This window comes from Helicoverpa zea, chromosome 6 (genome assembly GCF_022581195.2).
Source record: "Helicoverpa zea isolate HzStark_Cry1AcR chromosome 6, ilHelZeax1.1, whole genome shotgun sequence".
Taxonomy (NCBI): domain Eukaryota; kingdom Metazoa; phylum Arthropoda; class Insecta; order Lepidoptera; family Noctuidae; genus Helicoverpa; species Helicoverpa zea.
In genome coordinates this window covers 11,087,223-11,105,889 of record NC_061457.1, presented here as the reverse complement: position 1 = coordinate 11,105,889, position 18,667 = coordinate 11,087,223, and the positions used below count along the sequence as shown (strand labels likewise).

Below are 18,667 nucleotides of genomic sequence, written 5' to 3'. Positions count from 1 at the left end.
AAAACATAATTATTTTGATCATTTCAATTATTACACTCAGTTATAATTAACCCGAACTAATTATTGGAAAACCAATTATTTTCTAATAGAACAGTGCACGTAAAGTACAGTGAACAGTGCAGTAAGTCTGACACCAGTCTAATCAAGGGGTATCGGGTTGCCCGGGTAACTGGGTTGAGGAGGTCAGATAGGCAGTCGCTTCTTGTAAAGCACTGGTACTCAGCTGTATCCGGTTAGACTGGAAGCCTACCCCAACATAGTTTGGGAAAAAGGCTCGGAGGATGATGAGAACAGTGCACGTTGAATATTCCTGTGATACTTTTTTATTCGTTTTATCATAACTAATTTCTGTCCGTTGTGCTGCTTGCGTTGACATTAAAAAAAAAACTTTTATTATAACTCATTTCATTCATTGTGTGTGATTATCACTGTGAACACAAAAGCTAAGCGTCCACTTGTCGGTATCGTACGCAACGGACGTATCGCACGCAACGGATCGTAGTATTATTTATATAGAAACTCAAACAAGTGCGTCCACCTGTCCGCATCGTACGCATCGCACATCTTGTTTGAGTTTCTATATAAATAATACTACGATCCGTTGCGTGCGTTGCGTCCGTTGCGTACGATACCGACAAGTGGACGCTTAGCTTAAAGGTCCGGCGGGAATTAAGAAGCTTACTAACAGTGAAAAAAGATTTTAAATCTATTGAGTAGTTTCGTCGAGTCTTTAGGGTACAAACCAACAATAAATATCCTTTTTATAATTTTGTAATGAAGCTAAGTATAAACATCTCAATGGTATAAACTGGTAACAACACTCAAATCGAAGGCCAGCTGCGGGACAGATTATAATTATTAGACTAGATTTCTCATTGGGTGGAGCGAAATTTCAAGTTGTATATTTTTGTTGTGTTGTACAGGGTTAGAATTTAAAAGAAAAGTATTAAAAATATTTAAATGTTTTTATTATACAAGCAATTCTTGAGCCTGCCTATTATCGATGACAAGATACGATAAGTGTAAAATATTATATTTAAATTATTTGATGGTTAAAAAATGATTAAAATCTAGAAATATAATCTATTGTTTAATTTTAAATAACTTATTGCCGCAATCTCTTCAGTAGTTTCAGCGTGAAAGTGCGGGAGATTGACAGACAGTTACTTTCGAATTAAAATATTTATAGTAAGTTCAACTCAGTCTTGCGCGCGGCCTTATGTGTGGGTAACCCTTGTACATATACAGTGACTTTGTGTGCGTGACAAGAGGTACAGTCGGGTACAAATATACAGTTATTTAGGGGTTGTATACGGCTGTTTAAAGAAAAACAGTTATTACGTAATTTAATGTTTATATATTTATAATGATTCTGAATCGCTACTTGAAAAATCAAATTATGAATTTTCGGATTCGCTACTCTCCAAGGTGAATTATAAATTCTGACTCCATGTCAAAATGTCTATAGTATTCTTCTTTTTTCTTTTGTACATGTCGACAAGTATGATACCACATCCCTTCATCAATTTGACTTAAACGTTCATTTATGAGTTTCGTTATTTCCGTCTTATTTTGGTCGACATTATGCGAAGCAATATAATTTTTTAAAATTCCGCACACATTTTGTTTACATTATTATACTAAATTATACGTTTTTTTACATTCTTAGTCCACACTTTTATTTATTGTCCGCGTACCCCGAGCTAGAAAATATGTAAGGAGTATTTAATTCATCTTAGATATTTCACCTCATTTATTTCTTAGATACTGTCAATGTCAATTTGAAAAAACGTATGAGAAAATAATGAAAAACTGTAAAATGTAATAATAAAAAGCTTTGAATGTTGTTTCATTTTTTGAAACGCTACCTGACTCCTTAAACGTTTTCTCCGTGAAGAACTAGACATTTTCGTAAACGACTGTACCCATAACAAAAGCGATAAGAACACGTCATGCTCGGACGACGTCACTGTCATACAAATGAAAGTTGTATATTTACAAGCCGACGCACACATAGGGCCGCGCGCAAATCTGAGTTGAACTATCTATACCATGTCACTACTCCCTCTTCTACAAAACAGTAACGAATTTCATACGAACATTTTTCTTAAATATCCGCGAAATTGCAACCTTTGTGTGCGAACACGTGCTTGGAGAATACCCGCGCCCACTCAATCCACATAAGCGAACAAATAAGCAGGATTAATGCTGACAGAATATAAAATTCCTAAATTAGAGTAAGTAATTAATATAAGTTTTTCACGAAGTCTATCAGTGAAACTGAGAGCATATTCCAGTACAAAAAAAAATACTTTATTTAAACGAAATTTAGTATAAGTTATACTTTTGGTTCTATTTTATAAAAAACATTCATAACATTATAATATTATACATTAGGTTTCTTTGATTATTTGGCTTCAACCATAAGACCAGCGTTTTCCACTCCTTCTTTACTTTGGCACTCCTTTTGATCAGCTGATCCATGCATTGACTGCCTTAGCTGTATCAAAAAGAAAATTCATCTGATTAGCTCAAAAATATATAAATAATTATATAATACATAAATGAAGTAAATAAAACAATGGTCTTAAGAATACTGCCACACTGCAGACTAAACAGTCGGCTGATAAATTGGCCCAATAGTTGTTTTTTTTTTTAAAAGAAAATCGTGAATTCTATCAAAGGTTTTAGTCGGTCTGATATCCATACCATTCATTTCTGCTGGCCGACTTTAAGTTGGTAGTGGCGGGTAGCGGGTACTCTAAATAATAGTCAAGTTACATGCGATCGTCTAGTTACATGATATTCTGATAATGATGTCATTATTGACAATTTAGTATATTGCATGCCATCAGTGGGTAATATCACAATGTAAATGCTGATATTCAATGCCATAAGAATAATATAAAAATCTGAATTCGAAGTCCCCTCCTTTTTGGAGGTCGATTTAAAAATTAAGCGCTTATTATTTTTCTAAAAGAGATGTCTAGGTTTTGTTTGAATTTTAGTGTCTTAAAAGTTTTACTAATGTACTTACAATGGTCTGACGCTTGACACGGTTCTTTAATCTTCTCAGCTCTTCTTTCTTCTGACGGCGCAGAAAACCAACCTGAGGGAATGTAACAGTTTACCTATAAATATGCTTTATTGTAAGGTCAAAAAGTTCATCACAATTTTCAATATGAAAAAACAACTTTAAGAGGCTAAACCACCTTGAAAAGTGACCTTGATCTTAGAAAATGGAAATACCTCTAATTATAAAAGAATGAATTAATAGAGAGTGAATATTAGTATGAAGGCTCACAGAGAGGAATAAAAGCGGTATAATTGATCATATGACTTAACTGAAAATAAATGTAAATATAGTAGACGAAAATGAACATAATACTAAGTACTCACTCTATAAAGTATGACAGCGATGATGAACAAGAGGAATATTCCGACACAAACTGCTATAACTATCAGCTCCAATGGCACCTTCGCCTCTTGAAGCATTATGGTTGTTAGAACACTGAAACAAAATAAATAGCTGATAAAAGTAACATATTTAATGTATTTTTTTGTTTAGTGAAGTTTAGGGCTCTTTTAAACCAAATGAGAGAATGCCCGAATGTCCTATGTATGTACTGTACATCAACAATTTTGTATTTTATTGATTCCTTTATTTCAGGTAATTAGGGTCTATAGAAAATACAAATACACATACATCATAACGATATACATATATAAACTATTTTTTGTGCTAATATATAAAATTCAATTTTATGTAATTATATGCAATTAACGATATGAATATTAATAGGTACCATTTGTTAACCATTCGTACACCATTATTATATCGGGTCCTGTGTGCATGTGTTTAGTAAATAAATAAAATTACAACTATGAAATTCTATCAAGACCACAACGAAACAGTGTTCTGTGTCTGTTTAAATTAAAACAATTCGAAAATTCTGTGAAACACTACTCGTTTTCTAGCTACATACAGTTCTTTGTTCATTCTAGTTGTTTGTTTAATCTGCACACACTTAAAGCAATATAAAAATTTGCGAGATACGATCAATAAACGAAAAAAAATATTCTTTACCTTTCTTCTAGAATGTTGTCAATCAGCTTAACATGAATGATTGACATGATTGTAGCATTCGACGTGTCTTTGACAATTCCATCTGTAAAACGAATACAATTTTTTGTATAATGCTTTCTCACTTGTGGATTTTCCGCTCAGTTATACGAGCGAATAGTAAGGGCTGTAAACAATTGATAATTAGATGTGCAAAGAATGACAAGAAAAACCTCGCGACAGGTTTCCTTGTAGCTCAATCAACTGAATAAGTTTCCCAGAAGTAGGTACATAATTCTTTAAAAACAAAAAATAAAAGCCGCAGTTCACCGACCACATAAACATCAATTTCAAAAAAAACAACTGCTTACTATTACAATAAATCAAGTTCAATTTTCAAATTGCGTATTTGTCAAAAAACGGGCGTTTATATTGTAGGTGAAAACTTGGTCCTTAACTTACCAAGAGTTTTAGGAACAATAAACATAGGTATGAAAATCTTAGCTGGCTGTCTATTAGGCAATAAACTAGGGATCGTGCAGAGGTATTTCATTTTCCTCTCATCTGTAGATTGCAGGCCGCAAGCAGTAGGAGGTACGTCCTTGGACCAGTAAAGCTGAAAATAATAAAAAAAATCATTGAAAGCCTGTAAGTTCTTGATGAAGAAGAATAATTTTTCATAGTTCACAGGAGTTCTTTGAAAATGCCAGTGCAATAAGTCACCAATCTTACCAATATTATAAATGCGAAAATAACTCTGTCTGTCTTCTCGGAGTTCACAGGAAAATGGTGAACCGATTAGAAATGTTTGGTACACAGATAGTCTAGAGACCCAGAAAAGACCTAGGCTAATATTTCCAAATTTTAAATCTATTCCAATAGACAAAAAAACCTAAAAATGAATTTGAGACGATTATGTGGGCGAAGCAAGAAGTTTGAAATGTTACTCACTTTGACTGGATTCTCCTCATAACGGATATGTGGCAAAATCTGCAAAATCACTGTGCAATGGACTTCCATCCAGTTGCTTTTTCCTGTGTTCGTTATCTGAAAGAAATAATGTAATCTTCAATCTATGCCAAAGTCGAAATATTTTTGGTCTGTTCAAAAAAATCTGCATTTTTCTGCTTTAAGAAAAGTGAAAATTCTCACCGAATAAACATGTTGCAGTATCTTTCCATTTTCTTTAATGTCTTGTTCTGTCATGTTCACATATGAACCTATATCAGTTTCACTGAAAACAAACAGTTCATATCAACAGTCTTAACATATTAACCCAAAAAAGTAATAACAATTTGCTTATTAAAAAAAAAACTATATGCAAAAGTTATGATTTCACCAGTTTGCAGGACTTTGGCGACCAGAATAAATTACCAGCCCAGAAGAATGTTCGTGTAATATGTATGCGCGCAATTTTAGTAGAATCTCTCCATACCATGGATCAAGAGCACTATTTCAACTGTTGTTACTGTTACAGCCTTTTTATCGTCCCACTGCTGGGCACAGGCCTCCTCTCACACGGAGAAGGATTGAGCATTAATCACCACGCTTGCTCAATGCGGGTTGGTGATTTCAGACTTTATAGTCTAGGTTTCCTCAAGATGTTTTCCTTCACTTTTTTATTCTATTTCAACTAAATTAGAGTAATTATTATAACAAAGAAACCAACCCTTTCACAGCTATTCCTTCAGCTCTCACTGGTACAGCGACCATCATTTTGGCATATTCGTCAGTTTTCTTACAGTCATTCAGTAGTTGCAGATCGAACACGACTTGTCTAACCAAACTAGTCAGACTTTTGGTCTCCAAAAGAATTTCACTGGTTTCCTGAGGAATAAACATCCATGCATTGTACATATCGTCTATATCACAACTGCCTCGTTGGTCTAGCTGTCGCAAGTGCGGCTGCTGAGCACGAGGTCTCGGGTTCGATTCCCGAGTCGGGCCGAAATCGCTTTGTGGGTTTTAGAAGACTTTCACAAAGCAGCCCGGAGCCTGGAAGCTGGTGATTGATACACCCGTGCATCGGAGAGCACGTAAATGTTGGTCCTGCGCCTGATCTCTTACCGGTCGTGTCGGATTGCCGTCCCATCGGGTTATGAGAGTGAAGGAATAGTGAGTGCACCTGTGTCTGCGCAAATGCTCGTGCACTTTAATATGTCCTGCGTAGTTGGCTAATCTCTTTACATGAGAACAGCCGCCGTAGCCGATAATCGGCTAGGAGGACATCATCACACATACTAACAAAATAACGAGGAAGTATTTTTTTTTCAAAGGCTTCAAAACCACTGAACCGATCTGAAAAACTCTTTTACTGTTGGAAAGCTACACACTTATCGAGTATATAAGCTATATTTATCCCGATAGGGCAATAATTCCCAAGGGACGCGAGTGAAACCGTGGGAAAACGACTAGTTATAGATAAAATTCATACCCAAGTCTGACCATACAGGAGAGGATGGGGCGGTTTGCAGACCAAGACTCCAGATACCGATTTATCCAATTCACAAGAGTAGGGGTGCTTGAATATAGGGACCCCAACGATGTTGATCCGCACACAAGGATTGTAGGCCGCCTCTCCATCGTTGTACACAGTAATTTTGATACTTTCTACTTCACTTGAACCCATTATGTATTCGTGGTCATGATACCTAAAATAAAGAAGAAAGTGGTATAAAATATTTGAGTCTAAAGACCAATTTCAGCGACACGACAAAATAAACTGCTACTTTAAGAAAATGTAAGCAGGTAGGTATCAAACCGTCCCGTTAGGGCCAAAGTCTGCCGGGGCTGCGGGATTGTTCGAAAGAGTTACCAGAACTCTGGTAAACTTTATGACTGAAGAAGGAACATGGTGGGTTAAACACAAGAAAACCGTGGTCCAATATAGATTACAAAACAAAATAATTTATATGTAGAGGAAGAAAAAGAGTTAATAACGATTTTATAAAAAACAAAGAGAATATTTCAAAATTATGTACTTACTGAAAACTGATGCTGTGTTCGATCCTAAGCCTAGGCACACAGATTTTCCCAGAACATTCGGCAGCCCATACAGAATCCTGTATATTTAAGATGCTCTTGTCACTCAGTATAACACGAGAGCTATTGAAATCTTTGAGGTTCCTCGGATCATTTAGCAGTCTCGTAGTTATCTGGTACTGTATGTCTGTTTCGTAGTGGCCGTGCTGGAAGAACAAATTATGTATATAAATATATTTGTTTTTTGGGGAGTTTGTTACGCCGATTCTTCCCAGCAAAAACACATAAGAAGTGGAACGGGTCTGTCTTCTGTAATTTTTTGACGATCAAAAATTGCTGTTTTGCAGCCAAATGTCAATAAATGATTTTGAGTTTGAAAGAAATCCTTCAGTCTATTTATAAAGGAGAGCTATAGCTGGGCTACTTTTTATCCAAGTATTTGAATTAGTTAGCCACATTATTAGGAGCCACAAGATACAAGCTGCGCTTAGTTTGTGGCTCAACGACAATGTCAGAGCTATGTAAGAAATCATATTTTTCAAGAGCCATCTGTATACAGTAGCATACAAAATAAAATGTACTCACTAAGGGCAAAATAAATAGTACTTTTTTACAGTACTCCCGTTTTCTTTCATTCAAGGCGGTTGTAAATGTGTAGAAGCCTGCAGGGCTGTTGGCTACCAAGTGGGCTTCAGAGTGAGTCATCTCTACAGTTGTTGATAGCACTGTCAAAGCAGAATATTGGTTAATAATTTGAATGCCAAATAAAGAAGAACAAAGCTTGAAGCATTATCATCCGCCATCGTCCCAACTATGTTGGGTTCGATTTTTAGTCTAACCAGAGGCAGCTGAGTACTCGTATTTTACATGGAGCGACTACCTATCTGACCGCCATAACCCAGTTACCCGGGCAACCCCATATCCCTTGGTCCAGCACAGCCTTAAGCTCTCCCGTATGGATGATAATTTACTTACGTGCTATAACTTTTTCCGGTAATGTTGGATAGTCGATGATTAAACAAAGGTCAAATTCAAAATTAGTTTGATGAGACATACTACGATTCTGTAAAAAAAACGTGTGTCAAAATAATGCCGTTTTCAGTTGTGTTAATTTTTCATATTTACTTTAGTCATAAATTGTTTTAATTTGTTTATTTGATAATCCATTCAAAAACTTTAGCAAAATAAGTTACGTTTTGGTCACCTGTAAATTGGGAAATTCTACATTTGTGGTCACAGTGACGGAAGCTATGCATCGCAGAAGAAGCACGCTATTGACGAACGGCGAGCCGATTGCTAACTCTGCAAGAAAAAATAAAAAGGGTTTGAGTCATGGAGAACAATACGACGTGCGGAGATGTCATAAGAGCAAATAGCGTCAAAGTAACGTCACCAAAATTCAGGTGTTTGGAAGACGTGGACCGTTACTGGCTTCGCAGTCATACGCCTTCTTTGAAAACCCGCCCATTTATTGTAAAACAAAAATCGTCGACAGTTGTGTCAAGAAACCCGATCGCCTCGTTGGTTTACTCGTAACTGAATGACATGGCCACTCATACCGTACGTATTTGACCTAAGAGAAGGCGCCTGACCTACTGCCTTATGACATCTCCACTCATGTTTCCTTCCTCTGTGATTTTATCGTAACGGAGAATTTAATTTTCATTACTTACCTTTACAGCCGTTTTGGTCATAATCCAACAAGGGCGTGAGGCTCATGCCAAAGGATTTCGCGTAGCTCGCTTCTGGAGTTATCTTCTGTAAGTATTGCAATTGGTTCACCATCTTCTGAGGGCTGCCCAGATCAGCCCCACTGTATATATACACGGCACCTTCGCCCGAATTTTCGAAAGGTGCTCCAATTGCTATTTCTGCAGGACAGAACATCATAGAATTTAATTATTTTCTTTATAAGTATACTTTTTATATTACTTAAATACGACTGTGTTTTATATGTATGTTCGACTAAACTCAGTTTATTTCTCCTTAACTGAAAGCTCACCTAGCTGTGATAGCAACTCTTGCAAACATTTTATGATGCTCTAATTCATAAATTCATCATTTCTCACACACATTCTATTATTTATTTCTTTGATTATATGACTTCTAAAGTCAATAACATTAATAAATGAGCTGCGAATGTGTAATGTGTTTTTTGCCTTAATAAACAAATATCTCGTCTAAGCTGGAATTATGTTCCCCACCAAGTATTTTAAGAGCACCGTGCACCGTCAGTCCGTTAGTGGGACATGTCATTTCACTAAGACGACCTATAGGTAGTCATCAGTTTCCAAAATACTCACCATCACACTTATCGCCGTTCAAATCACCCAGGTTTATAATAGCACTACCGAATTGCGCACCGGGCTGCCCAACAAGTTTCTTTGAAAATGTTGGCGGGTACTGCAAAATAATAAAAAGTTAGTTTATATTTCTGAACACTATACTTAAATTACCTTCTTATCTTTAAAAAAAAGGCTATATACAAAAATAAAAAATTTAAACATGTATAAAAGAACATTAATTTAGGCGTCCAAGTATTCCTTCACATCACGGTCCTAAATTTCTAAACCCACGGAAATGCGCTAAGATTACTAAAACTGCACTACTGGGGCCCGATTCTCCTAATTTTACTTTAGCGACATACTATTCACGTTCGACTGAGGTCCAATCTCGACTCGATTACGATTGATACGTATGTGGCATTCCGCTATTTTTTCTTTGAAATAAACGTTTTTACCCTTTTCTGTCATTCAATAATGAATCATTTTGTCTGCAAATGATTTACGATTGCAAAATGATTGTACAGCAAACTACCGTATAGACCAAACCAAATAGCAAAATCAAAATCACCAAAATAGCAGTACCTACCAATCGCAAACCAATCGAATGTCGTTGGAATACGATTGGTCTTATATTAGTAGCAGAATGCCCGATAAGGTTGAAACTGCTATTCCGATCATATTGCGATTCAATTTCTATTCGATTTTGACGATATTAACTTGGGAGAATCGGGCCCCTGGTCTGTATGTATTTACATTAAATAGTTCTGGATCGAAGTGGCAGCAGCACGTACAGTCGCTCTCAGATATCGACCGATTTCAAGCAGCCGCTGCACGTGCGGTCAGCTGTTGCAATAGGCATGATGACAAATTTTTAAATTCCTTTGTATGATGTAGGTATACGTCTATTTTATATGAAAAATTATTAATTTTAAGAAAATGCGAAGTTTTTTTATCAAATAATTGCATTTTTCTCTGTCCATTTTGAATCCGGCGCGAAAACGCTTGTCAGTGTCATGTCGTCACTTGTGACGTCACGACTGAAATTACAAGACGCAAGTAAACAACGCTCGTGCAATAATTAAGTTTTTTGTGTTATTAAAAATGAATTCGAAAGTGCATAGGTGTTGTGGGGTCCCCCAATGTAAGAACACATCCTCAATCAGAAACAACTCCTGATAAGTTATTTGTGTACGTTCCTCACAATAAAAAAAATACGAAACAAGGGGCTTAAACTTGCAAGGCGAGATTCAAAAGCAATATTGCCCAGGGTACAACTTTATTTTTGTGAAGATCACTTTGATGTAAATTATTACATAGTTCTCTAGATTCTAGCATAGTTTATAATGTAAATAACTATTTCGAGGTTAGGTTTCATCTCTCATTGTTTTTTAATTAAACTAGTATACTTATATGGAAGTTTTAACATTTCTAAATTCAGCTGAACAAAAATCTTTATTTGATGCCAAAAACTTTCCCAGCATTATGATATCAATTCTAGGCAAATAGCGCTGTTTGCCTTGATAAATCCGGGCTCCATAACTCGTGTTATAAACAATTAATTAATTAGAAACAAAGATCGCAGTGGAAGTTCACAATAACGAAATGTGACGTTCGCGCGCTTTCGCGCGAGTTGTTTTCAGAGATGACGTCACGAGCTCTGATTGGTGTTCAAGATATCATGGCGGATTGCCTTATTTCGTAATTTTATTTTATAAAAATACATATTAATCACATTATTAATAAAGAAAATAATGCGCGTTTTATATTCCAAGCTTCAAGTTTAATTTAATAAATATATTATTTTAATGATTTTTGATTACTGTCATCATGCCTATTAGCAGCTTGCTTCTACGAGTTATTTAGCGGAGATTTTCAACAATAAAAGGAAAAGCCAACAAAAATGCTAAAAACAACCACTTACGTCCAGTTTTCCGGCAAGAAAAACGTAAACAGCTCCTAGATTATCTTCAGAATTCGTGCCAAAGGCTGGTGCTCCCACAAGCAAGTCCGTTTTACTGCCGGTCGTCAACTTGGCAGCACAGAGCACGGCCCCGAACATGGTTCCTACTTTGTCATAGTCTTCTTTCTTATTAAGTTTCCCTTTGAATAATACGTTTTCGAAAAACTGTACCTGTGAGAATAGAAAATAAGGTCACTCGAAAATATTTAGTGTGTTCAAAATGTTTTGTTGATTCTGTAGCAGATTTATTTTTCACAACATAGGTGCTCTTGAATAGAAATCCAGGTTCTTCATGAAATAATAACCTAAAAAGTAGCCTGTGTCCTTTCTCAGGCTCTAGAAGTCTTCTTTTTTTGTATTTATTAATTGCAATCTGTTTCATGTGAACATTCAGCATAGGGTTAAGAACTTAAAAACTGTGTCTTGTAGGGCAATCAGTCCAGCGACCGCTCCCTTCGTGTTAAATACAAGCTGTTGATTTGCATTTGTGCCATAGTTCAGGAGGAGGACATACAATACGTATATAATCGATTGGAATTACAGTAGATGGGAAATAACTAATATGCACTGATTTTTTGTCATTGTAATGTCGTGGTATTTCAGAAGTAATCCAATTTTATGAATGAAATTTATGAGTGATCGTTGCGTATGCTTTGTGTTTGCGTTTGTGTGAGGGCGCAGCACGGTTTTAAGGCCAGTAACACACGCGCCAAGTTTAAATAAGGCTAGATGACATTTGCGGAATTCCGAAAAAAAAATAAAGAAAAAAAATTACGTACCAATTTTTTTATTGATTTGGGTCGAGAATCATTAGCATAATTACCTCCTTGAATATGGCACGGATGCAAATCAACAGCTTGTAGATCCCTATAAATCTCTAGGAGTCTTTCTCCTTAGTCTTCCGAATGGAAGGCTCATTAACTGCGCAGTCAGAATGTTTGGATGTTTTTTCAGATTATTCCTGTAGGACTTCATTGAGTGTTTGATCTCTTCTCGGACTGTCCTGATCTCAAGGTCGTGGTGTATTTGCTGATTTGTTACAAACCATGGAGCGTCTACGATTATCCTCAGGATTTTGATCTAGAAGTCTAGACTGTAAAAATTGCCTCAGCGATTATATAAAGCAATTTTAAGCGTGGTTGACTGATAGCATAATTAGTTCATACTGGTTAGATAAATACGCTTACTTCCCCATATCCATAAGTAGAGCTCACGGCGTAGAACATTTTGTGGTTGATAAATGTGCCACTGGCGACAGAATACCCTGAGAAACACAATTTTATTAACAAGCCTTAAAAGGATGTAAATAAAAAGCAAAAATAACGTTTGTTGTATAGCCATTACAATATTTATTTTATACTAGTTCGCAGTATTTTTTTACACACATCATCATTGAAATTTTCAACTATCTAGCTATCAGGGCTCCTGAGAATTGATTGATGTGTTGCAACCACTGTTTTTTTAATACTATATTTTAAGGGCTTTATCGCTAAGCGATAACGTCGCCCTGTAACATCAACTTAATCACAAAACCTTTGACTTTGATGATCAGTGAAGGACTTACCAAAATTAAATTCAGGAGTTATCTGGCTTTTCTTCATGAATATGGGTACATTTTTATGTGGTTTGTAAACCATCGCTCGACCTATAATGATACGAAATATCTGTACTCGTGTTATAAGGCTGAAGACTTTGTTTGTTTGAAAGCGCTAGTTTCAGAAGCTTCCAATCCGATATGAAGAAATATTTTAGAGTTTATTTGACACGAAAGGCTTTAGGATACTTTTTATCAAGGTATGCAAGTAACTACGCAAATTAGTTACGCCATTAATCCACTTACCATGGAACATGCCAGGCCCACCAATAATGATGGAGTCATCAGAAGCCACGTCAATACTCCAACCGAAGGAATCCATGGTCGCTTCTGTAAATCATAACGTTATACAAATTAGCCTTCACATTTTAATTGTAAAAACGACAGCACATCAATTTTATTCATCTTCCGAGCCTTTTCCCAACTATGTTGGGGTAGGCTTCTAGTCAGACCAGATGCAGCTGAATACTAGTGTTTATACAAGGCATTTTAGTTTAGGACATTACCTCTTTGGATGGTGCATGGTACCTATCTTTCTGTTTAGGACAACGATTTTAAAAAAAAGCAATTTAAATCGTAATCTAAGCTGTTTTATTGTTTTTTCTTTTAAACGAATTCTAGATAAGTACGTACCCATAGGTGATGGCGAATCCATAATTCTTTCGTTCTCTAAAATAGTCGGTTTCTCATTTAATTTGCCTTTTGAATGTTGGAAACACTTTCCCCATGTCACCCAACTATTGAAACCTAAAAAATATTATATTATTAAAAAAAAACATTATAACATCTAAGCAACAATTTTAAACAATATATTGTTATCTTACGTATATAATGCTGTGTATATCGTGGTGCACACATCTGAAATAAAAAATTAAAATAAATAATTATAAAATTCTCATCGCTGTCTCATCTCATCGACTAGGACTGTGCCCAAAAGGCTGGCAGCACTGCTGCTGCAGCACAGCTGGCACGCCACGCTGGATGACAATGCTCATTCTTCGACCGAGGAGTTTGGTCAATTGATTTTAAACAATAATTTATTTTTAAAGGTATATGTAGTTTATTTTATATGCAGCGGCATAATATACAAAATTATTCAAATTAAATATAAATAATAATGAAAAGATGGCATCGAAAAACTCCTCATCGCTGCCCAAGAGGCTGCCATTGCTAATTTTGATGCCAATGCTGCAAAACAGTACCCAGCCGTCGGATCACTTGAAGAGTCATACTAAATGGTAGGTCTTATTAGAAAAGGAACTTTTCGAGAAATAAGTATATTCTTTAGACCTAAAAACTTACCATAACGAAGTCTCGTCCGGCTTTGACAGTCGCTCCAAACCAATAATCATGTGTATACGATGACGAATCTGAAAAACATAAGTCCTGTGGATAATTTTAAACATTGCAAAGAATAGTAGGTAAACATCGCATAATATCTGGACAACGGTCGGTTAGATCTCCAACGAAAAGTCGTGGTGGCCTAGTGGGCAAAGAACCAACCTCTCAAGTATAAGGGCGCGGGTTCGATTCCAGGTCAGGCAAGTACCAATGGAACTTTTCTAAGTCTAAGTGTAGTTGGGAAAAAGGCTCGGAGGACGATGATGGTCGGTTAGCTCAAAGGGTGTTAACATAACCGATAAACTACATACCTATTTATACTTCTACACTTATACTTCTACATACTTATTTTGTAGGTACCCTGCACGCTTTGAAGTTCTTTCTCTGTTACTCTGTCTCTGCTACACTATTCCCGAGTAATAAGTATAGGCTACATTTTTTCGCGGGGAAACAGCTAATTAAAAATATACTTACATCTTGTTATATTCCTGAAAATTGGTTCACACTTGCGTTTTTCTATATCGCAATCATATACTTCACCGATATCATTTTCTCTTGGTGCACTTATTACTAATCTGAAAATTAAATTAAAAACAATTAGGTCATGTTCAAAAATACAAATATATTTATAACTTCCTTGTACTAAATAAGGTATTTTAAAGACATCCTTATTTGATTGAACGAATAGCACAAACAGTAAGTAAACACAAATTAATCTTCCTCAAAAATTTAAAATTGGTGTACCTAATAAAGAATATCTATCTATTTATCTAGTAAGTATAGCCTAGGCCCTAGGTCAAACTAGTTTATCCTGAATTCGGGTTTGGCCGGTAAAATATCGTCAGGTTGGTCCTACCCACAGTATTTTCCTGTACAATGATAGTGAGGAAAATAGAAATGGCATTAGAATTCATCTTAAATCAAACTGATTCTACCTACAGTGTATTATTATGTATTTTTTTTGACGTTCGAAAAGTGCTGTTTTGCAGCCAAGTTTGAATAAATTAGTTTTGATTTTGACTTGATTTTGATTTTGAGTGGTAGTGATAACTTTTCATTATATTATTTATTAAATAAGCAGATTTTGTTTTTGATACGATACATCTGGCCTATGATCACAATTCTAATGCCAGCCATACACGCTACGGTCTACCGGAGAGGTAATCTGTGTAGATACTACCTGCGCAGGTGCCTGCGCAGGTCAACCGAACAATTGGTAGCGTTCAAAAATCTGCACAGGTCTATTAAATCACACATTCTGGTCTCTTCGGCAGACCGTAGCCAGTATGGCTGGCATAACTTTTGGATAGTGAAGAAAGAAACGCGTGAGATTTTCTAAGAGTACACGCACACTGCAAACTGTTAGTAGACCAATAGTTTTTTTGGGCTCATAAATGATTTTGAAGATCGATGGTAGTACGTACCTTACAAGGTACTGGCATTTGGCAAGTCTTTGATTAGAATCAAGAATTTCTTTAGAAAAAATGCCATCTATCGGGTCAACCGTCAGAGGCTTTTTTAGTCTGCAGTATTCGGATACTTACTACTACCTTAAAGGTAATTTGCTGATTTCTAAAAAAAGAGAGGCTCTACAACTCATTCAAATTCAGAACAGAGCTGCCCTCAAACTTAATATTAAATAACTAGCTGGTGCCCGCGACTTCGTCTGCGCAGGTTTCGAACAATATGTTTACAAATTGTAGCCTATGTGTTATTCTGATGTATAAGCTATATTATTGTAAAGTTTCATTAAAATCCATTCAGTAGTTTTTGCGTGAAAGAGTAACAAACATCCATACATCCATACATACAAACTTTCGCGTTTATAATATTAGTAGGATGTATTAACGATTATTATTGAAATCCAACTCACTTTTTATAATATTCATCGTAGGTGATGCTGTAGCCAAAATATGAGTTCTCACGGAGTGCCCTCGGGGGTCCAAAAACTTCTCTGACTCCAGTAAAATAGATTGCTTGAACGTTGGGCCATGCTGCTAGAGCGAGCATCACCCAAATATGAACTGAAAAAATAGAAAAAATATTTGGTCTTTTTTTTTTTTTTTTTTTTTAGCGACGTAAAATCATCAAATGACCCCTCCCGCTGTGGGTTAGCAGCGGTGAGGGAGTGTCAGACTCTTACTGACTAAAATCGTCGTGTTCCGTCATAGGCCTTTTATGTACCAGGGCCGCGGTATCTCTTTCGAACAACCCGCAGCCCCGGCAGGCCTTGGCCCTGCTGGGCCCCGCTGGGGTTGCTGACATCTCTTTGAGGAGCGCGTGGAACAACGCGCGCCGTCGACACGGGTCTGTCGTCTAGAAAGACAGAGGGACGATGAGCCACCCGAACTCACCGCCCACAGACCCACGCCTACGGTGGCCGGGAGTCATCTCGCGACACCCGGCGCCCATGGTGTCTACCTGGTCCAGCGCGGCGGCCGGGATGAGAGGTGCGAACTCTCTGGCGTTCCGCCTCCTCCTTCTCGAGCATGACCGCTTCGCAGAAGGAGGCGACGGCATCCCATTCCCTCTCGCCCCGGACCATGGCCTGAACCAGGGCCGGACGCGAGAGGTCGCCGCCGCCCAAAGCCTCGACGAGGACCCGGCGGTGCCCTTCCCATGCGGGGCACACCTGGACTGTGTGGTCCACCGTGTCCTCGGGGCTGTCCGCACAATGGTGACACCCGGGCGCCTCCTCACGACCGATGCGGTGCAGGTACCTCCCGAAACAACCGTGTCCGGTGAGGACCTGCGTCATGCGGTACGTGAGGGCGCCGTGACTCCTCCCGAGCCACTCCTCAAAGAGGGGACTTACCGCCACGATGGTGGCGTGCCCTGCACTGGGTTGCGACAGTCGCTCCCTCCAGGCCACCATGAGATCGCGCCGGAGCTCCGCCCGCTGCGCGACAACTTGCCGCGGCAACGGGGTTTCTCCCCGGCGCTGAGCCTCCTCGCGCCAGTCGTACAGGCGCAAGAAGACCCTCGCCTCCAGATCCCACGGTGGCAGTCCAGCAAGTAGGCCAGCTGCTTCGCGGGAAATCGTGCGGTACCCCCGGATTAGCCTAATGGCTATCACCCTTTGGGGCACGTTCAGGTAGTGTACAGCCCGCGGCCGTACCGAACGTGCCCATACCGGGGCCCCGTAAAGGGCCATGGACCGCAAGACTCCCGCGTAGAGTTTACGGCAGGGGGCGTTTGGGCCTCCCAGGTTGGGCAGGAGCCGCTTGAAGGCAGCACCTGTCTTCTCCAGTTTGGGGCCCAAACGTCGGAAATGTTCGACGAAGTTCCACCGGCCGTCGAGGACGAGTCCTAGGTACTTCATCGCCCTCTCGACGCCGATGGTAACCCCCCCCACCGTGACCTGGGAGCCTGAAGGTGGCGCGTTCCGAAGCCCATGAAAGCACATGGCCTCGGATTTGTGCAAGGCCACCTCCAGGCCCAGCAGCTGGATCCTCTCGATGACTGTCGCAACCCCGCGCGTCATTATGTCGGCCGCCTCCTGGTGCGACCTCCCTTGAAAATATTTGGTCTTGAACAAAAAATCTTGCGGTCCAAAATGTCCTAGAATTGGTATTTCCACGGAACAGTCAATGATAGACTTTGATGAATAAAAAAAAACTTATAATGTAGCTAATTTTAATTTCGTTATTATTATCACTTCATTTTCCAATCTGTAACACAATTGCAGAAACCACAAATCAAATATCAAAGAAACACCAACTAATTAACATTCAAATCGATTAATAGCACAAACTTAAAAAAAATAGTTACAACGCACAACTTTAAAATAATATTTGAATTCAAAAACATATTTAAAAAACAACAATTATTAAATAAATTCTTACAATTCATTATTCTGATTTGCTAGTCCATAAACAATAAAATCCGTCCGTGAACTATGATTACTTCATGTAATTATTTATAGGTATTGTAAATTATTATCCTCTTCAACAATGTTATTATTAGTGACTGACCAATCGGTTTCGTCCTCGGCCGGTTTCGGCCGGTTTTGGCGGAAAAGTTTAGGTACCTGATTGACGAGGAGTGACAGTTGAAAAGAAAAGTTATAGAAAAAGAAACGTTAAAAATGTATGATAGCATCTATCTGTAATAATGCACAAGATGTAATTGAGACCACAAGATAAACTATATATTCATCAACAATACTTTTCCACCGACAAAGTTGAGTTGGTCGCAAACCGCGCGAGTCTGACTCGCAACTGAAAGTTTTTTACAAATGTTCTTTAAGTAAATTCGAAAAATGAGTGAAGATAAGTAAGAACAAAATAATCTTAGATGTGCTTAAGTACCTCATTATTATTTTTATAATTTTCGTCCGAACTTAGAGCGAAGCTGAAAGCGTTTGGTTTCGGCTCGAAACTAGTTTTGGTCCGGCACTAGTTATCATTTTTAAATAACAGGTCAATTTTCCGTAAAGGTAC

At 37.9% G+C, this 18,667-nt stretch overlaps 1 protein-coding gene across 1 annotated transcript; it reads right to left on the bottom strand.

The window, feature by feature from the left end:
• Nucleotides 1-951: 951 nt before the first annotated feature.
• Nucleotides 952-18,146, bottom strand: LOC124631518 (integrin alpha-4-like). Its single transcript, XM_047165953.1, has 26 exons — nucleotides 18,071-18,146; nucleotides 16,099-16,249; nucleotides 14,700-14,800; nucleotides 14,187-14,254; nucleotides 13,709-13,742; nucleotides 13,518-13,631; nucleotides 13,131-13,214; nucleotides 12,855-12,935; nucleotides 12,478-12,554; nucleotides 11,252-11,461; nucleotides 9,349-9,448; nucleotides 8,719-8,916; nucleotides 8,250-8,347; nucleotides 8,021-8,108; nucleotides 7,631-7,770; nucleotides 7,049-7,251; nucleotides 6,498-6,714; nucleotides 5,733-5,890; nucleotides 5,216-5,297; nucleotides 5,015-5,110; nucleotides 4,526-4,679; nucleotides 4,088-4,169; nucleotides 3,400-3,511; nucleotides 3,038-3,109; nucleotides 2,050-2,500; nucleotides 952-1,185 (listed from the first exon to the last, which is right to left on the bottom strand). The coding sequence occupies exons 1-25, from the start codon at nucleotides 18,075-18,077 to the stop codon at nucleotides 2,408-2,410; spliced, it is 2,820 nt and encodes a 939-aa protein (XP_047021909.1). The 5' UTR covers nucleotides 18,078-18,146; the 3' UTR covers nucleotides 952-1,185; nucleotides 2,050-2,407.
• Nucleotides 18,147-18,667: the final 521 nt, after the last annotated feature.

What these genes read in the sequence shown, in the direction of transcription:
- LOC124631518 (XM_047165953.1), bottom strand. An exon ending in TCCTGTATGGTCAGACTTGG is followed by an intron (nt 5,891 to 6,497) that starts GTATGAATTTTA and finishes TTTATTCCTCAG; the next exon opens with GAAACCAGTGAAATTCTTTT. An exon ending in GACAACATTCTAGAAGAAAG is followed by an intron (nt 3,512 to 4,087) that starts GTAAAGAATATT and finishes ATTTTGTTTCAG; the next exon opens with TGTTCTAACAACCATAATGC.